General features: G+C 42.7%; 2 protein-coding genes across 3 annotated transcripts in view; one reads left to right on the forward strand and one right to left on the reverse strand.

Annotated features, from left to right (window-relative positions):
• The window catches only part of spryd3 (SPRY domain containing 3), a 94869-nt gene extending 80494 nt beyond the window's left edge, over positions 1-14375 (reverse strand). The window contains exons 1-3 of one of the 2 annotated variants that reach the window (XM_085782982.1): positions 14254-14375; positions 10244-10371; positions 7246-7321 (exon numbers count right to left, since the gene is read on the reverse strand). In XM_085782982.1, coding sequence (XP_085639108.1) covers positions 7246-7321; positions 10244-10371 — 204 coding nt within the window. In that variant the 5' untranslated portion in view covers positions 14254-14375. The remainder of the gene's footprint in view (positions 1-7245; positions 7322-10243; positions 10372-14253) is intronic. The other variant, XM_085782983.1, reaches the window with a different exon arrangement.
• Positions 14376-23333: 8958 nt separating this feature from the next.
• Positions 23334-23729, forward strand: part of igfbp6b (insulin-like growth factor binding protein 6b) — an 8973-nt gene continuing 8577 nt past the window's right edge. Inside the window, exon 1 of the mRNA XM_085782956.1 lies at positions 23334-23729. This exon is cut by the window's right edge and continues 345 nt beyond it. Coding sequence (XP_085639082.1) covers position 23729 — 1 coding nt within the window. The 5' untranslated portion in view covers positions 23334-23728.

The raw sequence follows: 23729 nt of genomic DNA on the forward strand, positions 1-23729 counted from the left end.
ATAAACACAATATACGTAACGACGTACAGCCGCAGAAAAAATGAAGAGAACACTTCAAAATGATGAGTTTCTGTTTTATTCTATTAACCACTGACAACATTTCTCCCAAAACTGAAATAAAAATGGGTTATAATGAATAACAATAATGCAAAGAAAACATGTTCATATTTATTCCTAAACAACAACATAATATTTTAACTCAGGAAGAGTTTATAAATCAGTTTTTGTGGGATAATGTCAATGTTTAATCCCAGCAGTGGTTTTTATAATCTTCCTATAAAACCAGATGTGGTTCAGGTGATTGAAGACCTCATCAATGTCTTGTTAAGGAGAACGAGTTGTGTTTGTGTTGGTGTTTAAAAGAAATTGGGATGTAATGAGTGTTGTACATGTAGAGATGCTTTTTAAGAAACATTTGTGAAAGTGGTCTCTTGCAGCTCTTTATTCTCCTGCTGGTTCTTCCGTCTGCTGTGACTCCGACTCTCCACAGGTGAATGACACCTGTATGAACCGGTGGTTTTAATGTGAACACTGACAGCTGCTGTGTCTAGTACAGTCAGCACCATGATGTAGGACAGATACTGGTAAAACCATAACCCTCCAACTAAGTAGATGTACAGCCTCACATGACTCCACCAACCAGCTGCAGTTTTTACATCAGGTGTCTCTGAGGGAATTTAATTAAAGGCCCCATGCTGTGCACTTTTCTCTGGGTTTATTTACCTGCTGATATCCCTAACAAGATGTATCATTGGTTTTGAGTACCTGTGATCTGCTTAATATCGTCTATATTGCCCCTTTCTGTTGCCTCTTTCTGGAGTTCTAACAGGCACAGGTCATTTGGCCAATCAGAAGAGAGAATGAGAACCTCTCCTCTGATTGGCTGACTGTTTTAGAGTGGCATGTGGTCGGGCCAATCACAGGCAAGTAACTGAAACCTAAGCTGCATTCATAGAAATTGAAAAATAACAACTGGTCACGGTGGGCGGAGTTACCTTGTGTGTGACATCACAGAAAGGAGGAAGTGCTATCTGCTCGTCTTAAAGAGAATGTTCCTACAAATGGGCGGTGTGTGTTTCTCCGTTTATGACCAGTTTGATGCATGGGACAGTATATACGTGGCCCAGAGACCTCCCCAAGCATGAAAAAATAACCAAAATCACATTTTTCATGCCATGGGGCCTTTAAGAGTTAATTAATAGTGTTTTGTCACAATGAGCATTGGGATTCTTTAAAGGGATAGTAGCATTTTTTTTAAAGTGGGGTTGTATGATCTCCAAATAGCCCCTAAGTACTTTAATTGCAGTAGAAGACTCTCTGCACTCCTCCCGTTAGCAACGCCAGCCCATAGCCCTGCCCAGAGATTTACAACATACGGTGTTGTGAACAGACCCAAAGAAACGGCCTATTTTCACGGCCTAAAAGAGGTTTTATCTGAAAAAAAATACACAGTTCCATTGTTCGCTCTAATATAATTTTTTCCAGCCCCTCAAAGTGCAGGAAAAACACAGTTTTTATTTGGACCTAACCAACTCACGTATCCCTCCGCCCAGGGTTAGCGCCCGCCGATCAGCAGTTGGTGAAATTAATTGCATTTCCGGGAGCGGCTGGTTTACGAGGCTACCGTGTCACTCCATTCAGCACTAATGGCAGCATTACAGCATTACACTATTACAGCATTACACTATTACAGCATTATACTATTACAGTATTACAGGGCAGTTTGATGATTATTGTGATAACACCGTTTACTGTGTGATGGTCTCGGCCACAGAATCACAGCACTGAAAACCCCAAGAGGAGGAGGAGGAGGAGGAGGAGGAGGAGGAGGAGGAGGAGGAAGGCTCCAGCTGCCGGCTCAGCTCCGTCACAGTGAGATGACACAGCAGAATCCAGTCTGATGAAGCAGCTACACATCTGCTGCTGCTGCTGCTGAGTCACGTCTGTCTCCTCTTGCTCTCCATCATCATCATCATCATCATCATCATCACCTCCTGTACTCCTCCAGTCCAGACCCTGAGACCTCGGCGTTGCCCCCGTCTGGGTTTCCCTCCCCTCAGCCAGCTGGACCGTCACACTTCACACCTTTTTTGTTTAACAACTGAATTCTTTTCCTTGGCCCAGTCCGACTTCCACACCCGAGCCGTTAAAATACCACGAGTGTCCGGATGGATAACGCTCGTAAAAACATGTGAGAACACTTAGATTGAGAAATGGCAGGAATGCGGTCGCTGATGAGCCGTTCAGTTATGTTGGTATTAATTTTTCAAATAAATCTATTAAAACAAGTGGAATGCTGCAGATGTTGGAGCTGGACGCGGAGAAGACAGACGAAGACGAAGACGAAGAAGAAGTGGAGAGACAAGAGAGGAAAAAAATGGATTCCGGCGGTGACGCAGACGTCGACAGACGCCTGACCTTTATGAGAATAAATGCTCCCAAATTTTCAAGATATCTAGGAAACTGACAGCAGCGCGTGCGTCAGCGAGCGGAGAGAGAGGAGCCGAGCATAAACTCACTCAAATCCACTTGTTTAAATGTCAGCAGGATCCACACGGCTCCAAATGTGATTCTCATTTAAATATGAGCAGTGTAATCTGCATGAGAGAGGAGAGAGGGGGTCTGGAGCTTAAAAACACATATAGATGAAATGTCACATCTGTTAAAGATCAAGAGGAAGGAGAGAAGTAAAGTGAAGCACGGCGCTGGCTTGAAGAGTCTGAGTGAAGCTACACAAAGACAGACAGTGTCCAAAGGGTTCGTCTCTCATGTCAAGAAGACAGAGGAGTCGTCACCGGGGGATCTGGATCTGGACCTGGATCTGGATCTGGATCTGATCTGGATCTGGATCTGGGCCTGTTCCTGTCTGGGTCTCTGCAGCGCCGCACACCCACTTTTAAATGTGGTACTGAATCGGATACGTATCGGACATTTAATGCGACTTTGACGTCATTCTGACCCGCGCTGCACTGTTTTGTAAATGAATGACAAATAAAGTTGATTGGAAAAAAAAAAAAGTGTGCCACAGGCGGGAGCCAGAAACAGAATCAAAACATGGACGTCACAGTAAAGTTGATAGCCTAGTGGGGAGAGATGCTGCTCTAGCAAGTGGGAGACCAGGGTTCGAGTCTGACATGTTTTGTTTTTTTTAGCATTAAGCCATAAAGTCCTACTAGGGATGCACATTTTGAATTTTTTTCTGACTGATAACCAACGCTCGTTAACCGATTCATAACCGCTAACCAATAAGATTAAGAAGCTTGCTGCGCACGGCAAAAAAAAAAAAATTGATCACTCCAATTTTTTTTTTTGCCGTTAAATACACACGTGCGCCGCGACAGCTGATCAGTGGCTCTGTCTCAGCTGATCGCGCTCTGGAGGTTAGATCGTCCAATGTAGAACTGTTTTTATACAAAGTGCAGCCAAACACCAGACTGAAGAGAGAGGAACAGCAGAGCTACTCTGACAGCTCCTCTGTGGAGCTGCAGGTGAACAGGCCGGAGAGCAGCGACGTCCTCGTTTTTTTTTTTTTTTCAGCGCCGTAGTTACAGGTGATTCACATCTATGTCCGTGTAGGCTACATTTATTGTCTGACCTTCCTTCATGGGGGCTGCTGCACATACTGTCAGTCCTTCTGTGTAACTTTTTGCTGCGAAATATGACTGAAGGCACGTGAACTCTGCACGTGTCGACAAGCCCCCATGAGTTCACGACATAAGGAGCTAATAATAATAAAAAAAAATAACCAATAGTATTAATCGGTCAAAGTTCTTGTTATTGGTTAATGGTTAAACGGTTAATCATGTGCATCCCTAAGTCCTATAATACCGGTTGCCGTTGCCGTGGTCGCTTCCGTAAACACCGTTGTGGCGTGATGATGCCATCAATGATCAACTGCGCATGCGGGTCGCTTCAGGAGCGTGAGCTGTTCACACAGCGATCCGTAGACAGGCTGCATTTAAAGACGTGATGTGAACAGCCGAACAAAACATCGGATTTGAGCAATAAATGGGAATTGTGCATTAAGACCTGCAGTGTGAACGTAGCCTAAGTGAACAACAGACCAGGTGCACTGCTCTACAAAAAAAAAAAAAAAACATATGCACGGTATGTTTTTGTTTTGTTTTTTTCCCATTGCGCGGTACGTCTTACATGGCAAAGTGACTGGACTGATGAGTTTAGTTTTATTTTACCGGACCATGCCGACGCTGAGAGAAAGACAAAGTGACACCTGACGCTCTCTCTCTCCTTGCTCCTTTCTTGCTGTGTGTCTCTAGCTAATCATTTCTTTTTGCCATTGTGAATATCAGAATATATTCCACACACAACTACTGCTCCCTTCTTGTTGTCTTCCTTTATGTTACGCCTCTATCTGGCTGCTCTAAATTAAAATGCTAGGATGCTTTTGTTTTATCTAAACAGCAGCAGTGCAATTTTTCTTGTTTGACCCTTTGAGACTCCCATGCCTAAATTATTACATCTAGAATGTACTACACTTTCTTCAATTTTATCAACAATGATAGCAGCAACATTATCTGTACTGCAAAAACTCCAAATCTTTCCAAGAATATTTGTCAAAATGTCTAATTTCTAGTCAAAGCTAATCTCTTTCCACTTAAAATAAGACTCATCACCTAAAAATTAACTTGTTTTTAGATCATTTTCACTTGTTTCAAACTAATTTTCACTTGAAATAAGTAAAAAAAATCTGCCAGTGAAAGCAAGTTTTTTGTGCTTGTAATAAGAAAGTAAAACTTGCTCCACTATCAGATTTTTCTACTTATTTCAAGTGAAAATCTGCTTGAAAGAAGTAAAAAGTGTCTAAAAACAAGCTACTTTTTAATGTGATGAGTCTTATTTTAAAGGTACAATATGTAAGAATGTGGCCAAAAACGGTTACTGCAGTCAAATTCAAAACACAGCGATCTCGTTTTTTCTCCCAGTCGTAGCGGCAGCTCAGTGGAGCAGACTGAGGCTGAAATGCCACTGATGCCGCCGTGACTGGGAGAAAGCGCTAAGTGGCGCAACATGTAAACACGTAAATTCAAAACATAAACATGATTTGCAGTCTGCAAAAAAAGATTTTTAATGCGAATACTCTGGCTGTACTATTGTTGTTGGTGAGTTCATCATGTTATATGAACATTATTCCTGAGTCTCTGTGACATATTAGGAGGATTTTACGGCCAGTTGCTTTTGATTTCTTACATACTGTACCTTTAAGTAGAATGAGATTTGTTTTGACTAGAAATAAGACAAATATTCTTGGTAAGATTTTGAGTTTTTGAAGTATGTACAAAAATCAACTTTCACTGGCACGATGGACGTTTTGGCCCTCGGTTTGGCACACTTCACAACTTTTGGCCCTCGCCGAAAACTAACTGTGGAGCCGTGACGTAGAGTCTGCTGCTTCCTCCGTCCTCCTCCAGTCGCCCTGCCTCACCTGCTGCTCTCTGGACGTCACGCCGCCGGCATAAATAACCGCGCTGCCGCAGCCTTCAGCGGCTGATTCATGAGCCGACTCCGACTGCAACTTTCCTGCGTTAAATCACCTGGACACGTCCGTTGGTCTCTCTGCTCTACTGTACGGAGCAGAGCAAGCAGCGCTGCGTCGCCGCTGCGTCGCTTCACACCGTAGCAACGCGTCGTTCTCCTGCTGCCAGTCAGTCAGTGTGTGTGTTCACTGCAAAAACTCAAATATCTTACAAGAATATTTGTCTTATTTCTAGTCAAAATGTCATTTCTAGTCAAAACAAATCTCATTATACTTTAAAATAAGACTCATCACATTAAAAAGTAGCTTGTTTTTAGACACTTTTTACTTCTTTCAAGTTTTTCTTCCTTATTAGTATTATTAGTATTAGTATTAGTTCCATTGGCAGATTTTTCTACTTATTTCAATTGAAAATTTGTTTGAAACAAGTGAAAATTATCTAAAAACAAGTTAATTTTTAGGTGATGAGGTTAGTTTTGACAAGAAATGAGACATTTTGACAAGAAATAAGACAGAAATTCTTGGAAAGATTTGGAGTTTTTGCAGTGTTAGACTAATCTCTGCACAGAGAGATACCACCTCACTCTCTCCCCCTCCCTCATTCCAGTGCAGCGAGGACATTTTTGAGGTAGTGGTGAACTGGGACTGTGGGGGGGCACTCAGGATTTAATATGAAGTTGAGAAAATTGTCTGCGATGGGATTCCAGGGGATAAAACTGCTGGCTGGATGGAAAAGCAATCTAGAGCCCGAGCAGGGAAGGATGGTATGTGGTGAGTCGATCACAGTGTGACCACACCAAACATCTCAAAATGAATAAAATGACTGATTGCTTCTTCTCCTTTCTCTTTTCTCAGAGATAGCAGCAGCTCAGCGTAGCGAGCTAACGGCGACCCCGATCAGAGATAGTCCTACTGTTGATGCTTAAAGAACAGTTACTGTCCCATCAAATCTGCACCCATGAATGAAATATCTACCAGCACTTTAATACAGTACTACTGTACACTGCAAAAACTCAAAATCTTACCAAGAATATTTGTCTTATTTCTAGTCAAAACTAATCTCATTATACTAAAAATAAGACTCATCACATTAAAAAGTAGGTTGTTTTTAGACACTTTTTACTTCTTTCAAACAGATTTTCACTTGAAATAAGTAGAAAAATCTGATAGTGGCGCAAGTTTTTCTTTCTTATTACAAGCACAAAAAACTTGCTTTGACTGGCAGATTTTTCTACTTATTTCAATTGAAAATTAGTTTGAAACAAGTGAAAATTATCTAAAAACAAGTTAATTTTTAGGTGATGAGTCTTATTTAAAGTGGAAAGAGATTAGTTCTGACTAGAAATTAGACATTTTGACAAGAAATAAGACAAATATTCTTGGAAAGATTCAGAGTTTTTGCAGTGTAGCCCTTATTTCTTACCATATATTATTCTGTATTGTAATTTTATTGTGAAACTGTTGCAAATATTCTGTTTTCTTGTATATTTATGCAGGTTGCTATCTGTTTTCTTATTGTTGTGACTGCTGCTATTACTATGTCTTTTTTACACTCAGGCAGGTAGCTTCCTATTGTTGTTTTTTTGTGTGGTATGTCTGACACTCTTTAAATGTGAGGACTATACGGATGGAAATTAGTGACGTGATGTGCGCATCACTAATTGTCCATTAATGTGCACTGTCCTCGTCAAATAAACAATAAATGAAATGAAATGAGTTGTCGTTGTCGTTGTCGTCGGTGTGTTTCTTACCTCGAAGTAGCAGTTTCCCTTTGATAAAGGATGGCCAGCCACATAGCAACCCACTTCCTCAGAGTTCCCTTGGTAACTACAGAGGAGGAGAAGAAGGAGAAGAAAAAGAAAACACAGGTGAACAATAGGCGACTCCTCACAGGTTCAACACATCCTCGTCTGCACAATAAACACAACACACGTGAAGAGAGTTGGTGGATTCACTGTCGTGCAGGCAGATTTGAAACCACAGTAAAAAGAAAAATCAGTTTTTGAGGTAAAATTCTGATATGTATTTGTCAAACATCTACTATGAGTCTAAGATGTTAGGAGCCTTCGCACATGGTCCAGTCCAAGCTATTTGGATTTTTAAATTTAGAGGCTTGCTGTGATGCCACCATCAGTACAACTGTCTTGTGTTTCATGTTGAGGACATCTGACATTTTGATCTGTCATCATCATCATCACCCTTGCTGGGTCTCGAACTCACAATCTCTGACACCAAGAACCAGCTCCTAACTCGCTGAGCTAATTGGCTGGTAGTGAGACCTGCTGTGTAGCTTCATTTATCCACTCAGGTGAGTCAGTGCCTGGGCAGCTGTTGTGATGAAATGGTCAAAAGTCAGAAATTCAGTTATCTAAACAAAAATCTGATAATACATAAATTGCATCTTGACAGCATGGAAATGTTGGTGATTTGTTTTTAATGATACGTGTTTTGCTTCATAAGAGAAAATCTGATGTTTAAAAATTCCACACTCACATTGACTGCAGTTGTTCCCATGAGAGCAGAATTCAAAATGTTCTAGAAAATTCAGTTTTTGAGATAAAATTCTGATATTTGCCAAACTTCATCAACCATGACTCCAGAATATTGTCTTTTTTCAGGAAGATTGAAAATGTATTTATCAAGAATTTGATGGTATATGTTTACAGTACTGTTTACAGTCAAACGTTTTCATGCACTGTAGGCTCAATTTTTGCTTAATCAAAAATCCGAGAAACAAGTTTTGTGGAGGACGGTCTGGAGATGCTCTGTAGCAAGTTTGGTGTCAATTGAGCAAAAATTGTGGGAGGAGATACATTTTAAAAGTTTTACAGTTATTGAAAAAAACAGAGTGATGGACTTCATAATTTGTAATGAGTTTAAGTGGACAAAAGTTTCAGCAGTATTGAGGCGACATCGTGGTGAAGTTTCAACACTGTAGCATCTACCGTTGGTTTGGTAGGAATTTTTAAAGTTTTTAAACTTAAACGCTTATTGGGGGCACATGTCCTTGGAGTTGAGTGAATCTGGCATGGGGTCGGATGTTTCTGTGAAGTTTGGTGAGTTTTCGCCCATGGGAAGTATGACTTCCTTGGAAGAAGAAAGAAGAAGAAGAAGAAGAAGAAAGAATTCCTAGGAATACAATAGGCTCCCGGCAGTTTAGCTGCCCGGACCCTAATAAAGTCACACTGCAAAAATTCAATATCTTACCAAGAATATTTGCCTTATTTCTAGTCAAAATGTCGTTTCTAAGACTCATCACATTTAAAAAGTAGCTTGTTTTCAGACACCTTTTACTTTTTTCAAGCAAATTTTCCACTTTAAATAAGTAGAACAATCTGACAGTAGATCAAGTTTTTCTTTCTTATTACAAGCACAAAAAAACTTGCTTTCACTGGCAGATTTTTCTACTTATTTCAATTGAAAATTAGTTTGAAACAAGTGAAAATGATCTAAAAACAAGTAAATTTTTTGGTGATGAGTCTTATTTTAAGTGGAAAGAGATGAATTTTGACTAGAAATGAGACATTTTGACAAATATTCTTGGAAAGATTTTGAGTTTTTGCAGTGCAGATCCATTCATCTAATTGGATGGCTTCAGCTGGAGCTCTTTAAGGCCACAGTTCCTGAGCTGTTCTGGAAATAAAAAAAAAAAAAAAAAACCTTGATTCATATGAACGGTGATGAAATGAGAAGAATTTCCTCCCAGTAACTGACCAGGAAATATGTGACAATGTGTAATAAACCCACGACGGCACAGTTCTGCTTCCAGCTGCACAGAAGCAGAACAAAGGAAAGAAAACCAGAGCATCGTACTTTTGGTGATGAAATTTACTGCTCTTTTTTCTACAATCTATTATATTATAATATTGCACCGAGTTTACTGGTGCGAGACAAATGTCTTTCGTTTCCATGCAGTCAGTATTCGGGTTTCTGAAACATTCAGAATAACCCGTTTACATGCACAAGCAAACAGGGTTATTCCTGTTTACATGGTAATCATAATCAATGGGGAAATCCCGACAGGCGTATACACAACCAGATATTCAGCTTAGAAAAGAAGTATAGCAGTAAAGTAAAACTGGAATATGCTCATATCCCTATAGTCATAGCAGTAGGTTTGTTACCTTCAATTGTCGGTGCAAGATGTTTTTAGAACGGCGGAGCAGAGCCGTGAGCTGCTCAGAGCTACGCTACGGAGGCTCATGGGACTTCTTGGTTTCCCTCATCAAATACACAATCCAACAACTCCACAACGCTCTGGTGGACAAGTTGTGAGATGCACATTCACCACGCTATGAGATAATAACACAACGTTACCAGACAGAGTTGTTTTAGAGGGAAATTCATGCAAAACCACTGATGCACGTTGCCTTCAGGGACAGTTTTTCATCAAGTAGTCTCTGTATTTCCCTCTAAAACAACTCTGCCTGGTAACGTTGTGTTATTATCTCATAGCGTGGTGAATGTGCAGGTCACAACTTGTCCACCAGAGCGTTGTGGAGTTGTTGGATTGTGTATTTGATGAGTTTGATGAGGGAAACCAAGAAATCCCATGAGCCTCCGTAGCGTAGCTCTGAGCAGCTCACGGCTCTGCTCCGCCGTTCTAAAAATAGCTTGCACCGACAATTAAAGGTAACGAACCTACTGCTATGACTATAGGCAGAGATGGCAATGGGCCAATTTGCCAAAATGTTCAACTATCCCTTTAACTTGAATACTGACTGCATGTGAGCGTAGTCGGTGTCTCACCTGAGCGTGTCTCCGTCCTTCTGCAGCCTCAGGTATCGCTCCTGTGCAGGTCGTCCATCTCCGACGCCTCTGATTCGACGCCTCAGGTTCAGGAAGCATCGGTGTTGTAGTGCGTTGATGTCGTCCATCTGACGGAGAGAATCACAACGTTAAAACCAAGGGGGCAGTTGTGGGTCTGAGAAGTAAAGCTCACTTCCGCGTTCAACAAACTGCAATCCCCTCGGCTTCCTCTGGGGGCTGGTGTCAGAAGGGAGCATTCCCCATAGACCCCCATGTTAAAATCACAGACTTTACATCCTCAGTAAACATGTTAAAAGCCTGGTGTCAGAACGTTTTTTGGTCTCAATCGATAGTTTCTACCCCCGCACACAGTCTGAGGGGGGTGAATTTTTTTTTTAACTCTACCGTTTTACTGTTATTAGGTTAAAACTCTGGCCAATTAGGGCGCGGAAACGTTGAGTGACAGGTCCGAGCAGCTCCGTGGACAGCTGCTTCGAGGCCAGTGGGCGGGTTCTCGGCCGGCCAATCCAACATGGCGCTGTTCAGGCCGCCATGTTGGAGTCACAAAAACGACTCCCCAAAACCAATGGGGGACGTCACGGACGCTACGTCCATGTTTTTTACAGTCTATGGTTAAAACCTTCAACCTCAGTAGTTTTCTGTCCAGCCTGTGTGTGTGTGTGTGTGTGTGTGTGTGTGTGTGTTGCAGAAGCCCCAAACACAATACAACCACCATGACTGAGTCACAGTTTCATCACAGCGTGCTCTTCCTCTAAATAACTGCTCTGAGAGTTTCTGGTTACTTCATATTCTCAGATGTTTCGCTGCAATAAAGGGTTTTTTTTTTTTTTTTTTTAAATGTGTCCAGTTCCATGACGTGTTTGTGACATCACAGCGATGAGTCAGGTCCCAAACATCAACACTTGGAAACGTTTCCATTTGTTTTGAGAATGATTCAGACATTCCTGGTGGTGCTGTTTTAACCCCGCAGTTCCTGTCAGTTGGGAAAACTACAGATGATTCACTAGAATATAATAGAATCGCCTTTTATAGTTAAATCTGAAACCGACAGTGGACTGGTGAAGCCACCACTCACACTGATGTTTAAAACACATCTAATAAGGTGGATCTGCAGATATTTGTTTCCACATAAACTCGTCACACAGACAATCTTCATTACAGAATCTGACATTTATGTAATTGAAAGATAAAACTGAGTGAGATTTGACAACGTAAGAGAGATGAGACCCTGCTGCCAGTTTGGCATTGAGCAAACTACAAACTATTACAACGAGATGCAACTCATTCTATTTTCTTGGACACTGCTTCATATTTGGCTCCATTTGTTTATAACTCAGAGCTCCAGACTGACTGAGCACAGTGAGCCCAAACTTTTTACATTTTAGGAGCTCAAGCAGAAAATTAAGGAGCACACACTGTAAATCTTCACATTTCCTTTTCATTCATGAACCTCACACACGTCGACCTGACACCTGTGATGACAGGTTACAGATTCTTTGAGTCGCTCCTTCAATGTTTTACCAGTGTTATTTAAAAAGAAAAAGAGAAAAAAAAGAAGGTAAATTTACTGGTTGTACGTGTGTGAGCAGATGAAACATTAACTAGCACTGTCTCAGATTTTAGGGCAAAATGGGACAGGGGCAGACTGGAGCTCTGTAACCTCAGAAACTGTTTCCTGCACTGATTCCAGCCTCTTCCATCAGGTAGAGAGGATCCAGACCATAATAGATCCATGAACCAGACCCATGAAGAACAGACTGTTACACAAACCAACAGTTTCTACCAGCAGGAAAGAAAACCTTTGAATGACCACAACTCTTCTCCATACAACCACAACCCTGAGTCAGGACCAAGTATATCGAGGCAACTTTTATGTCAGTCTTAGACTATGGAGACATCTTGTATAAGCATGCATCAGTTACAACCTTACATCCACTTGACACCGTTTATCACTCAGCCCTGAGGTTCATACTGGCGACAGCTACAACACTCATCACTTTAAACTGATGTGCACTTTAGGGCACCGAGCAATACAACTTGGTACCCATGATGCACTCCTGCACTCTAGCAATTGTCACTTTGGCCCAGCACTTTTGCACCTTGCACTTTTCTTCTTCTTTTTTTCTTTAGGTCCCACTACCCATGGAAGTGTTGTAAAAAGGTCAAAGTTTTATCTCGTTATAGTTGTTTTGTTAGGTCCTTGTTGTCTGCATTGTTATGTCGTTTATAATACTATGTTTTTCTGTCACTGTACTGTTTTTATGTTGTGGGACTCCGGATGGAAATTAGCATTGCTGCTACAATCCGCCATATTTACATGTTTTTATATGTTCATGGATGTGCACTGTCCCACCCAAATAAACAAATAGAGTAAAGTAAAGTAAAGTGACTTGTATTCCAAAGTTGGATGGCCCTCATTATCTACCAGGCGTGATCGACACTGGATTTTATTTATTTTTAAAGCTCTCACTGGTCTTTTACCATCTTATATGAACTCGCTAGTATCTTTTAATGCAGGTTCCCATTGCACACGCTCTGTCAACACCGAACTTGGAAAGACTAGTTTTTCTTACTGTTGCAACTTCAACCTGGAACTCTATGCAAAATCATCTGAAACTTACCTCACTTTTACCAATAGGGCAATTTAAATCCATAATTACATCATATTTTACCTCTAACTGCTCCTGCTTTTAACTACACGTATGTATTCAAGTTATGCTTATGTATGTTTGTTATGTCTGAATATGTCTCAATTGTTTTGTCTTCTGTCTTTATATGTTCTGTGTTTCATCTCGGCTATATTGTAAATGAGGTTGCTCCTCAATATATCTCCGAGTTTAAATAGAGGTTATGTAAGTCTTTATCCACCACCAACAGCAGCACTTCTGCACTTTTCTTGCACAATATTACATTGATTATTTATTCCCTGAGTATTTATGTTTATGTGTCTTTTATTGTTTTCCCAGGTCCCACTTTGAAAGAGTTTTTAATATCTCGTTGTTTTATTCTGCCGAGTAAGAAATATGGAAGGGGATGTGTGAAGAATTAAAACAATGTCCAAACATAAAACAGTTTCTACCAGCAGGAAAGAAAAGATTATTAAATTAATCGTCAACTATTCTGATAATCTAATAATCAGTTTGAGTAGTTCTTTAAGAAAAAAAGTCCAAATTCTTTGATTCCAGCTTCTTAAATGTGAACATTTCTGGTTTCTTTGTTCCTTTATGACAATAAACTTCTCTAAAGTCTCTCTATGGTTTGTGGACAAAACAAGACATTTGAGGACGTATACTGGTGGTTTGGGAAACACTGATTGACATTTTACAACATCTTTTAATATTTTATTGACCAAACAACTAATCAATTATTCGTTTAAATAATCAACAGATCAATCGATAATGAAAATAATCGTTAGTTGCAGCCCTAATAGAAATAAAATTATTATGATGATGTCTATCATTATTAATTCATCCTAACTGATCTGTATAGGAAGGAACATTGACAAATCAAATGATCAAACAGACACAAGTCAAACTGTGATTTCCACGTGGAGTCTGGTTTTCTCTGATAGACTCATTCAGACATTTTATTTCCACTAATTAAAGATAATAATTGAGTCCAGGGTTAACACAGAGAGAGAGGAGGAGGAGGGAGTGGGCGTGTCAGTGTTTACATCCAGCTAACGCTACCACGGTTTGGAGGCTAACAGGTAAATTACATTAAATTAACAGCGGACGTTGACACAGCTGACTGTCTCCGTTCCCGTCCACACCGATGTGTCCTTTAGTGATAATTTAACTCTATTTATAAACAGTTAGAGTCGTTTCTGGTCGGTAGCTGAAGGTTTAGTCGAGTTAGCATCGTTAGCGGCTAACGCGTTAGCTCCTGTGCTAGGAACTGGAGCTCTGCGCTTCACTAAAAGGAGGAAGTTGTTGTTGTTTCTACAGGTTTAACCGGAGCAGAGGGCTCGTGGCCGCCGCGGCTCTCACCTGGTTCTGTCGGCAGGTGAATATGACTCAGACTCACTCCTGTCCATCCGTCACTGCTGCTCCATTAGCACCACAACAACAACAAACTTTACTAACTGGAGGAGTCCGTCCGGCGCTTCCTATTGACGTCACGCCCTCCGTCAGCAGCGAAACAACCAATCACAGCGCAGCAAGGCTTGAGGTAAGTGACAGGAACACAGCTAATGATGCTAACGCCCCATCTTTCTGTGTGTGTGTGTGTGTGTGTGTGTGTGTGTGTGTGTGTGTGTGTGTGTGTGGTGTATATAACTGACATTATGGGGACTATAGAGATTTACATAAATCAAGTGTTCCTGTTGTTAATCATCCAATTTAAAGAAGAACTCTGCAGAATTTCCACCTTAAAGCAGAAGTAAGCAGAATATTTGTGTTAATATAAGTCTTAAATAGTTCTATCTTCCGACAGCAATCACTTCTATAGAGTGTTTGGTCTGAAACACGGGTCTGTCAGTCACTCTGCTCTGCTGTAAGCTGAGGAGAAAACTTTCCTTGTATCCTACAACCTTTATCCAATGAGGAGAGAGAACGGCATAAAGGGGCGGTCCTCTCTGTGTGTGCAACCAAGGGATGCGCGTGAATGTGGTGACGTAGGGACGAGGGCGGGGACTGCTAACTCCATCGGCTGACAAGAAGTTAGCCAAAACCACCGGATCGCTTGGGCCCATTCACATGGAGCGTCTTTTGCTTTAACTCTGCTCCATTTGTACCTTAAAGCTGTACAGAAAAGAAAATTGAATTTAAGACCACTCTGAGTCATACAATTAGTGTATTAACTCATCTATCAGACGATGTAGGCCAAACTTTGTACAAAATTCTATTTTTAATTAAATCCGGGATGAAAGTGTAGTATTTTTTTTCGCATTGGATAATGCAGGCGCACGGATTATACGTCAGCCTGTACACGATTCATCAGCCACTGATAGTGGATCCGTAATCCGTCATTCAAACGTCTGAGACAACACACACACACCGAGCTCGGTCTCGCCCCAAGTTTTGAATATCCCGCCCGCTCGATAACGACCAATCAAATTTGTTTTCCTTACTCGGGTAAACTCATGCGGCAACTCGGTGCGACAACTCGGTGCGACAAACAGGACAAACGGCCTTTAAAGGTGTTCAGAAAAGAAATTTGATCTCACTGTGGGTCTTAAAATTGGTGTAGCCTAATAACTCATCTATCAGACGATGGAGCCCAAACTTTGTGCAAAATTCTACTTTCGAGTAAATCAGGGGTGAGAGTGGGGTAGTTTTTTTTTCACATTGGAGAATGCAGACGCGCAAATTATAGATGGAGTCAGCAACTAAGGGAACATCCATAAAAACGTCACTTTCAGTAAAACAAACCGTTCCCCCAGCCTGCTAAACTGTGAAAGCGCGACATTTAAACCTTTGTCTAACGCTTGTCTGCTGTCATGTCTTAGTTTGAATCACTTGTATCTGCTGACAAAGATAGTAAAGAGAATAGTACGATCGGGGTCGATCGTTGTCCGTACCACCTGCAACACCTTTGTTTGTGCTGGTTAAACCAATGCCTTGTAACTAGTTCCAGGGAGAATGGAGCGTCTCTTGGCTGAAAACCAACCTTGTAAGATCAGAGCCTCCAACCCGGTGTCCCAGCTCTCGTCTCCATGGCGACACCGCCACACAAACGTAACGCGCTAACCCGTAACCCGCAATCTCTTGTTGATGACAGATAAGACTACACAGATATACACATGGTAACATGGTAGATGATAAATAACCTTATCCACCGCTCCATGGATTGATTTCTCACCGGCTTCGTTGGAAACAAATGCACATGGAGGAGAGGAGGGTTAGAGACACAGAGGAGGAGACACCACACCTGGAGAGGAGGGTTTAACACTGAGGTTAGCATTAGGGTTAGGTCGGGTTTAGGTTTAGGTTCATGTTGGTGTTAGCGTAGGAACCATTTCAACTTTTATTTTGGTGGGGGTTTTTTTTGTGAATTTCCTTCAAAGCAGGAAGTGACGTACTGTGAGGTGCCATCAGTGCCAGGTGTTTCTGACCATGGTGTGTCGTTGTGTGTCGTGTTGCATTGTGCCTGTGTTCAAGGAAAGGGTATTTTTGGTTTATATTAGAACTTTTGTTTACAAAGGAATTGGGGGGTTTGTTTGGTTATCATTGAAACTTAGCTTGGACACTCTTTGTTTTGTGTCATCATCAATCACCACAGATCAGCCACCGTGACTTTCTTTTATCTGGGCTTGGAAAAAAGAATGGCACCACAGTTAGTTTTGGTTAAACTAAGCCTGCAGTGCAAAATGTTTTGTCTCCATTGTCTGACATTGCCAACACAACCATCCCTCATGTGGATATAGTGAATGTAATTGGCATCAACAGTAATCTGTTGGTTTATCCTCACTTTTCTTTATGGTAAATGTTCCACAACCACCCAAGTGCTTCTCACTACTAGTCACATTCACCCAGTTGTGGGTTCAGAGCCGAGTCTTGCCCATGGACACTTGGACATGTGGACATGTGGAGGAGCCTGAGATCAAACCACAGATCTTCTGGTTAGTGGACAACCCACCAAACCACCACACACACACACACACACACACACACACACTTTACTTTATCGACTGTTTCTGTCAGTGAGGAGCAGTTTCTGTTTGTGTTTCACCTCCATCAGCTCCATCATAGTTCACATAGGAACATGTCACACTTATGGTGTCACTGGAACTGTTTAATATGTATTATTACTTAAACTTTGTACAGACTGTGGGATGGTTTATATGAAGCATTATATACGTTGTGTGTAAAACCTCACTTGTAAGGTAACTTGGAGCTATGAAGCTATATGAAATAATATTCCCCTCTGAACTGTGATGCAGTGAGTAGTTGAGTGAATGTACTTGGTGGTGTTCCAGCGGCGGTGCAGCAGCAGTAGGTGAGGGTGCGTGAGGACTCTGGTTGCTCGGTGCAGCAGCTGTTAGACCGGAGCCTCGCAGCCAGAGAGAAGGAACAAACTGAGGAAGAAATTGTGCGGCAGCCCGAAGGAGGAAAAATGAATAATCCAGGGCAGTGTGGAAAAGAGAGCCCCCGTCGGTCTGGCGTGGGCCTTGGAACATTCTCCCTGAGATGTGGAAACAGAGCAGTGCTGTAGCTCCAGAGCTGATGGGAACACAAGACGGCAGGTGATTTCTGCCCCCGGTGCCAGGACTAATCAGAACGACAGGCGGCTGATGGCCAAGGCCGGTTCTGGCCTCATGTAGCCCCGGATTCCAGAAGAAGTACAGGCCGGTGTGGGTACGACTGAGAGCTCCGTCCTGCCTGTGGTGTTAACTGCACCAGCGCCAGGCAAACTGCTCCTACTCTGCACATCTCAGACCATTAATCTGCCCATTATCCTCTAGTTCAGACGTGGGCAACCTGTTCTACAAAGGACCGGTGTGTCTGAGGGTTTTCCTTCCAACAAAACCAAGGAGCAAACTGCTCTTACTGTGCATTCACACCAAAAGCGTCGGGAGCATTTCGGCGGCCAGAAGTCATTCATTTTCAATGGAGACTGGCCGTCGAGGGGCGTCGAGAGCGTCAAATTAGAAGTTGAGAGAAGTTCAACTTTATGCAAATGAGGAGCGTTGCGGCGGCGGCGGCAGCCAGTTGCAGACCGGGAGTCTCATAGCGGGAGAAATTGAGAGCGCCTGAGTGGACACATCTTCCACGCTGCTTGAAAGTCCCGCCCCTTTGGCCGCCGGTACCAATGGTATGAGTAGCAATGGTATAAGATGTGCAGAGAAACCTGTTCTACAAAGGTTCCGGCGTGGTTGAGGGTTTTCCTTCCAACGAACCCAATTTTGCACATCTCATACCATTAATCTGCCAATTATCGTTTAGTTCAGAAGTGGACAACCTGTTCTACAAAGGGCCAGTATGGTTGAGGGTTTTCCTCCCACCAAAACCAAGGAGCAAACTGCTCTTACTGTGCACATCTCATACCATTAATCTGCCCATTATCGTCTAGTTCCTGAGGGTTTTCCTTCCAACAAAACCAAGGAGCAAACTGCTCTTACTGTGCATTCACACCAAAAGCGTCGGGAGCATTTCGGCGGCCAGAAGTCATTCATTTTCAATGGAGACTGGCCGTCGAGGGGCGTCGAGAGCGTCAAATTAGAAGTTGAGAGAAGTTCAACTTTATGCAAATGAGGAGCGTTGCGGCGGCGGCGGCAGCCAGTTGCAGACCGGGAGTCTCATAGCGGGAGAAATTGAGAGCGCCTGAGTGGACACATCTTCCACGCTGCTTGAAAGTCCCGCCCCTTTGGCTGCCGGTACCAATGGTATGAGTAGCAATGGTATAAGATGTGCAGTGAAACCTGTTCTACAAAGGTTCCGGCGTGGTTGAGGGTTTTCCTTCCAACGAACCCAATTCTGCACATCTCATACCATTAATCTGCCAATTATCGTTTAGTTCAGAAGTGGACAACCTGTTCTACAAAGGGCCAGTATGGTTGAGGGTTTTCCTCCCAACAAAACCAAGGAGCAAACTGCTCTTACTGTGCACATCTCATACCATTAATCTGCCCATTATCGTCTAGTTCAGACGTGGGCAACCTGTTTTACAAAAGGCCGGTGTGGCTGAGGGTTTTCCTTCCAACAAAACCAAGTAGCAAACTGCTCCTACTGTGCTCTGCACATCTCATAACCTCTTCTACAAAGGGCCGGTGTGGTTGAGGATTTTCCTTCCAACAAACCCTTTGCTGCAAATTTCATACCATTAATCTGCCAATTATCGTTTAGTTCAGAAGTGGGCAACCTGTTCTACAAAGGGCCAGTGTGGTTGAGGGTTTTCCTTCCAACAAACCAATGGAAGCAGCAGCAGCAGCAGCACACCAGACCTGACTCATTTCATCAACAGATCTCAATCCTCAGACAGTAAATTGGTCAAACTGTGTGAGTTTGTTTGGTTTGGAACAGAAACGTGCAGCCACGCCGGCCCTTTGTGGAGTAGGTTGCCCATGCACGGTCTAGTAATATCAGTCGTTTGATTTCTGAACAGAAAACAATAAAAAAGACGTGTCAAGGTCACTGTTAGGGACGCACCAATCCAGCTTCTAAGTCCCAGTGCCGATACCTGGACTTAGCGTATTGGCTGATACTCGATACTAAAACACGCTGCTATGTGGAAGAGACAGTGAAGGCATCCGGCTTGGGTTTAACGTTACTTTCCTCACTTTGTAAAACGTTGTTTCTCTGTGTTTGTTGTCTAGAACTGAAGTGAACAGATCAGCGTCATGGATCAGCTCTGTTATCTGATACCAGATCTAGATATTTAGTCAATATCTGGGCCGATATCCGATCTTATCATTAGATCGGTCCATCCCCAGTCTCTGTGTCCTCATCATTGGTGAACATCTTGTTTTGTTCAACCAAACCTCCAACATTCTTCAGTTTGTTATGAACTGTCACTGAGTTCTGTTCGTAACGACTTGGACCCATCTATAGTTTGGTGTTTTTGATTGAGACCTAAGTTGTCCATTGATTGGTCGTTACAGTTGAAGACAGACTTAGTGGATGTTTAACCCATCAGCATGTTAATATCCTGACTCCTTCCATCAACTGTCTTCGTGTCCCATCACATCTGTCCACGTTTGGACCCACGGCAGCAGCACAGACCCAGATAACACAGGAGACAATGGGACTCTAGATAAGAGAGGAATTCATTCCTCAGCTCTCGACTCGACCCAGTGCCAGACTTCACCAACCAGCTCCACGTGCACAGCAGAGCCGTCACCACACATACAGACATAGATACGTATGTGACGACTGTGCACATGGAGCTGGTTGGTGAAGTCTGGCAGAAGGTAAAGTGGGAGAGGAACCAATTAGATAAGAGAGGAATTCATTCCTCAGCTGTCGACTCAAACCCACTGCCAGGTGCCACCAACCGTCTTCACGTGCACTGCACATCGACAGACAGTGGAAGCAGAGGTGAAGGCTCTGCTGTGCACGTGGAGCTGGACGGTGAAGTCTGGCACTGGGTCGGTCGAGAGCTGAGGAATGAATTCCTCTCTTATCTAGAGTCCCATTGTCTCCTGTGTTATCTGGGTCTGTGCTGCTGCCGTGGGTCCAAACGTGGACAGATGTGATGGGACACGAACACCGGTTACCAAGCACTTAGGGAATTTTGGTCCACAGGAAGATCCAGATCTCAATGAGACCACCTGTTAGAATAAAGGATTTAATATGATTATATTAATAACGATACAGGTAGAAGTTCATATCTGCAGTAGTTTTGTAGTCAAGACCAACTAACCTGAGACCAGGTCCAAGACCATCACTGTGTTCAGTCCCAGTCCTCACATTATTCCTCCTCAGCTACAAAGAAAAGATGATTTGATGTAAAATCATAAACCATCTAAACATTGTGTAGGAATTCCTTCCATCTAGCGTTGCGGTTGTATATCACAAGCAACTCAGTCGTATTTTTCATGCTGCATTCACATGAAATTGGGCAGACGGCCGACAGCTGCTGCACGTAACGGCATAAACAAGCCTCTATGTAAACAAGTGGTCCGTCAGCACGAGGCAAAACAATACACGTGACAATATGTTGTCATGGCGATGTGGTATTGTTTTACCGTCTTTCTCTGGACTTCTGTGACTAAAATGACATCTGGTTTTGTTAGCGACGGCCGTCTGCCCGACTGCAGGTGAATGCAGCATCAGTGTAACGCTCCATTCCTCCTCACTGCGTTACCACGGTGACTTTTCACAGACGCCACCTCCACCTGAGCCGACAGCTCCGGTGTCTCCACTGAGTTTCCGTGGTTTCCTACCGTCACGCTGCCACTGAACGTAAAAACATGGCGACACCACATGGCAGCCAGCACCGAGCTTACCCGCTCCATGTAGATATGAATGATATGAACGGCTAATTCAGAGCTGAAAGGAACACTTCAGTTTGTTGATGGGGGGAATTACTGATTAATGAAAAACAGACTGAAGAACCAAATAATCCATTTTCATGAATAGATAACAGGAGAAGTTACACAATGTCCCTTTAATGTAAACAAAGTTTGGATTGAACAGAAGAACACAGCACAGAACCTGCTGAAGTCTCCTCCCACTGGTGACACTGGTGACACCAAGTTGTTACCATGGTTACACAAGCAGATACTTTAGTACAACTATTTGAATTATCTGGAATTTATTGAATCACATCACAGAAACCAAAGTGAGACCAAGACCTTGAAGGTGTGGTCTCAACAAGTCCTACAACTCTCTGCAGTGTGATGATCGTTACTGAGCAGTAAAGGTGGAATAACAACATGTTGATGATATAAAACTCCTTTATATAAACGATCCAGGTGGAAGCAGCTGAGCTCTCTAGTTTAGTTTAGTTTAGTTTATTAGTTTAATAAGGGACAATAATGTGCAATTACATTAATCATTTAAAGGAAAAAATGAAAAGATGGTTGCACCAGATTTAGCTCCCAGCTAATTTCCATCTCTAGTCCCTACACATAACATAAAAGTAGTAAAATACACAGAATACAAGCTACTATACAACGATGAGGCATAAACAGATACAGATTGATGGACAACATTTAGACAACAACATGTACTGTATGAGGTAGGCAAAGTGCAAAGTGCTTATAGCAGCAAGATGTTGACAGTCTCTACAGACTTTCATATAAAAAAGTAAAAGAGCGGCGGTGCGTCCATCAGTTCAGATCCACTAACTGAGGCTGAAGCGTGGGCGTGTCCTCGCAGAGCGCTGTGATCTCAGCCGGGATGCGACCGGCCGGCGGTGAGTTGAGTTGAGTTGTGTTGAGGCTGAAGCGCTGCGCTGGGATCTGTTTGAAGATGGCACCCGTGTAGAAAATCCTGCCTGGCTGAGTGGAGCGCTGGATTGCATTATCAGCAGTTTGGCTCCGGCTGGTCAACGCACATTCCTGCAAAATTGAGTCCTTTTCCTCCTCCTCCTCCTCCTCCTCCTCCTCCTCCTAATTATCCAGATGATTTCTCTTGCAATTCAAACAACTGGCGAGCAGTCGTCTCCTCTGCCCTCGTACTTTTAACATGTGATATGGTCCATGAAGTCCAGTAATTTCTGATAGCTGCTGAAAGTTGAGCTGCTTATTACAGGCTGGATTAGCTGTTTATATATATGTGTGTGTGTGTGTGTGTGTGTGTGTGTGTGTGTGTGAGTGTGTGACTCAGCAGCAGGGACTAGATTAGGTTTCTGTTCATAAATAAAGTCGTGTCAGATCTCCCATTCATCCAGCTATTCACTAAACTTTGATATATGTGACACGAGGCTCCGACATTATTATTATTATTATTATTATTAATACTAATACGTCATATTCTCCTCCTCCAGCAGGAAACACACAAATGACATTGCAGTATAGTGGCAACAGAGAACACACATCATCATATAATACATTTATATTTGTGTTACCATGTGACTCTGGACAAGAAGTGTCTGAACACGACCACTGACTGACTCGTCTTTGTGCAGGATGATGTGTGATGTTTCATTTCATTTTTTTCCTTTTTCTTTTTTCATTTTATTGTTTATTTGACGAGGACAACGCACATTAATGAACAATTTGTGACACCCGAATCATGTCCTGTAAATAAATATGCCGGATTCAGCTCAAAGCTAATTTCCATCCGTAGTCAGACATACCATACAAAAAGATAACAATAGGAAGCTACCTGCGTAAGTATTAGCAGCAGTTACAACAATAAGAAAACAGATAGCAACCTGCATGAATATAAGAGAGGACAGAGTATAGCAGCAGTAAAGGATAAGAAATAAGAAAACAGATAACAATGCCATGCAGCGCTGCATGGCATTGTTATCTGCGTGAATATAAGTTGCACATGAAGTGACAGAAGGAGGAGGAAGAGGAGGAGGAGGAGGAAGGTGGATGTATGTGAGAGTATAGAAGAGAGAGAGAGAGAGAGAGAGGGTGGAGAGAGATTTTGATAATTTCTGAAAGGAACATAATCCACCCCCCACTTGCTCTCTCCCTCCCTCCCTCCCTCCTCCCTCCCTCTCTCTCTGAGTCCCAGCCCCTGAAGGTGTCATAACTGTGCTCTCTCTCTCTCCCTCCCTCTCTCTCTCTCTCTCTCTCTCTCTCTCTCTCTCTCTCTCTCTCTCTCTCTCTATCACCGCCTTTCAGATCTTTAAAAGCTGGTGCTTTGCTGTGTGTCTCTCGATCTCCATTTGTCTCCTCTGGCACTGCAGGGGACTGAACCGGCACAGCACCAAGGAAAAAGCTGCTGCTGCTGTATAGGAACGGGAAGAAGAAGGAGAAGAAGGAGAAGAAACAGAAGAAGGAGAAGGAGAAGACTGAGGAAAGGGGGAGAGAAAGGGAGAGAGAGAGAGATATACATCCAGAAATAGCATCAGCCACATTTAACTGACAGAGTGACAGTGGAGAACCTGAGAGCTGGACACAGAA

Source organism: Trachurus japonicus, chromosome 7 (assembly GCF_045865225.1).
Source record: "Trachurus japonicus isolate A0001 chromosome 7, Traja_1.0".
Lineage (NCBI taxonomy): Eukaryota > Metazoa > Chordata > Actinopteri > Carangiformes > Carangidae > Trachurus > Trachurus japonicus.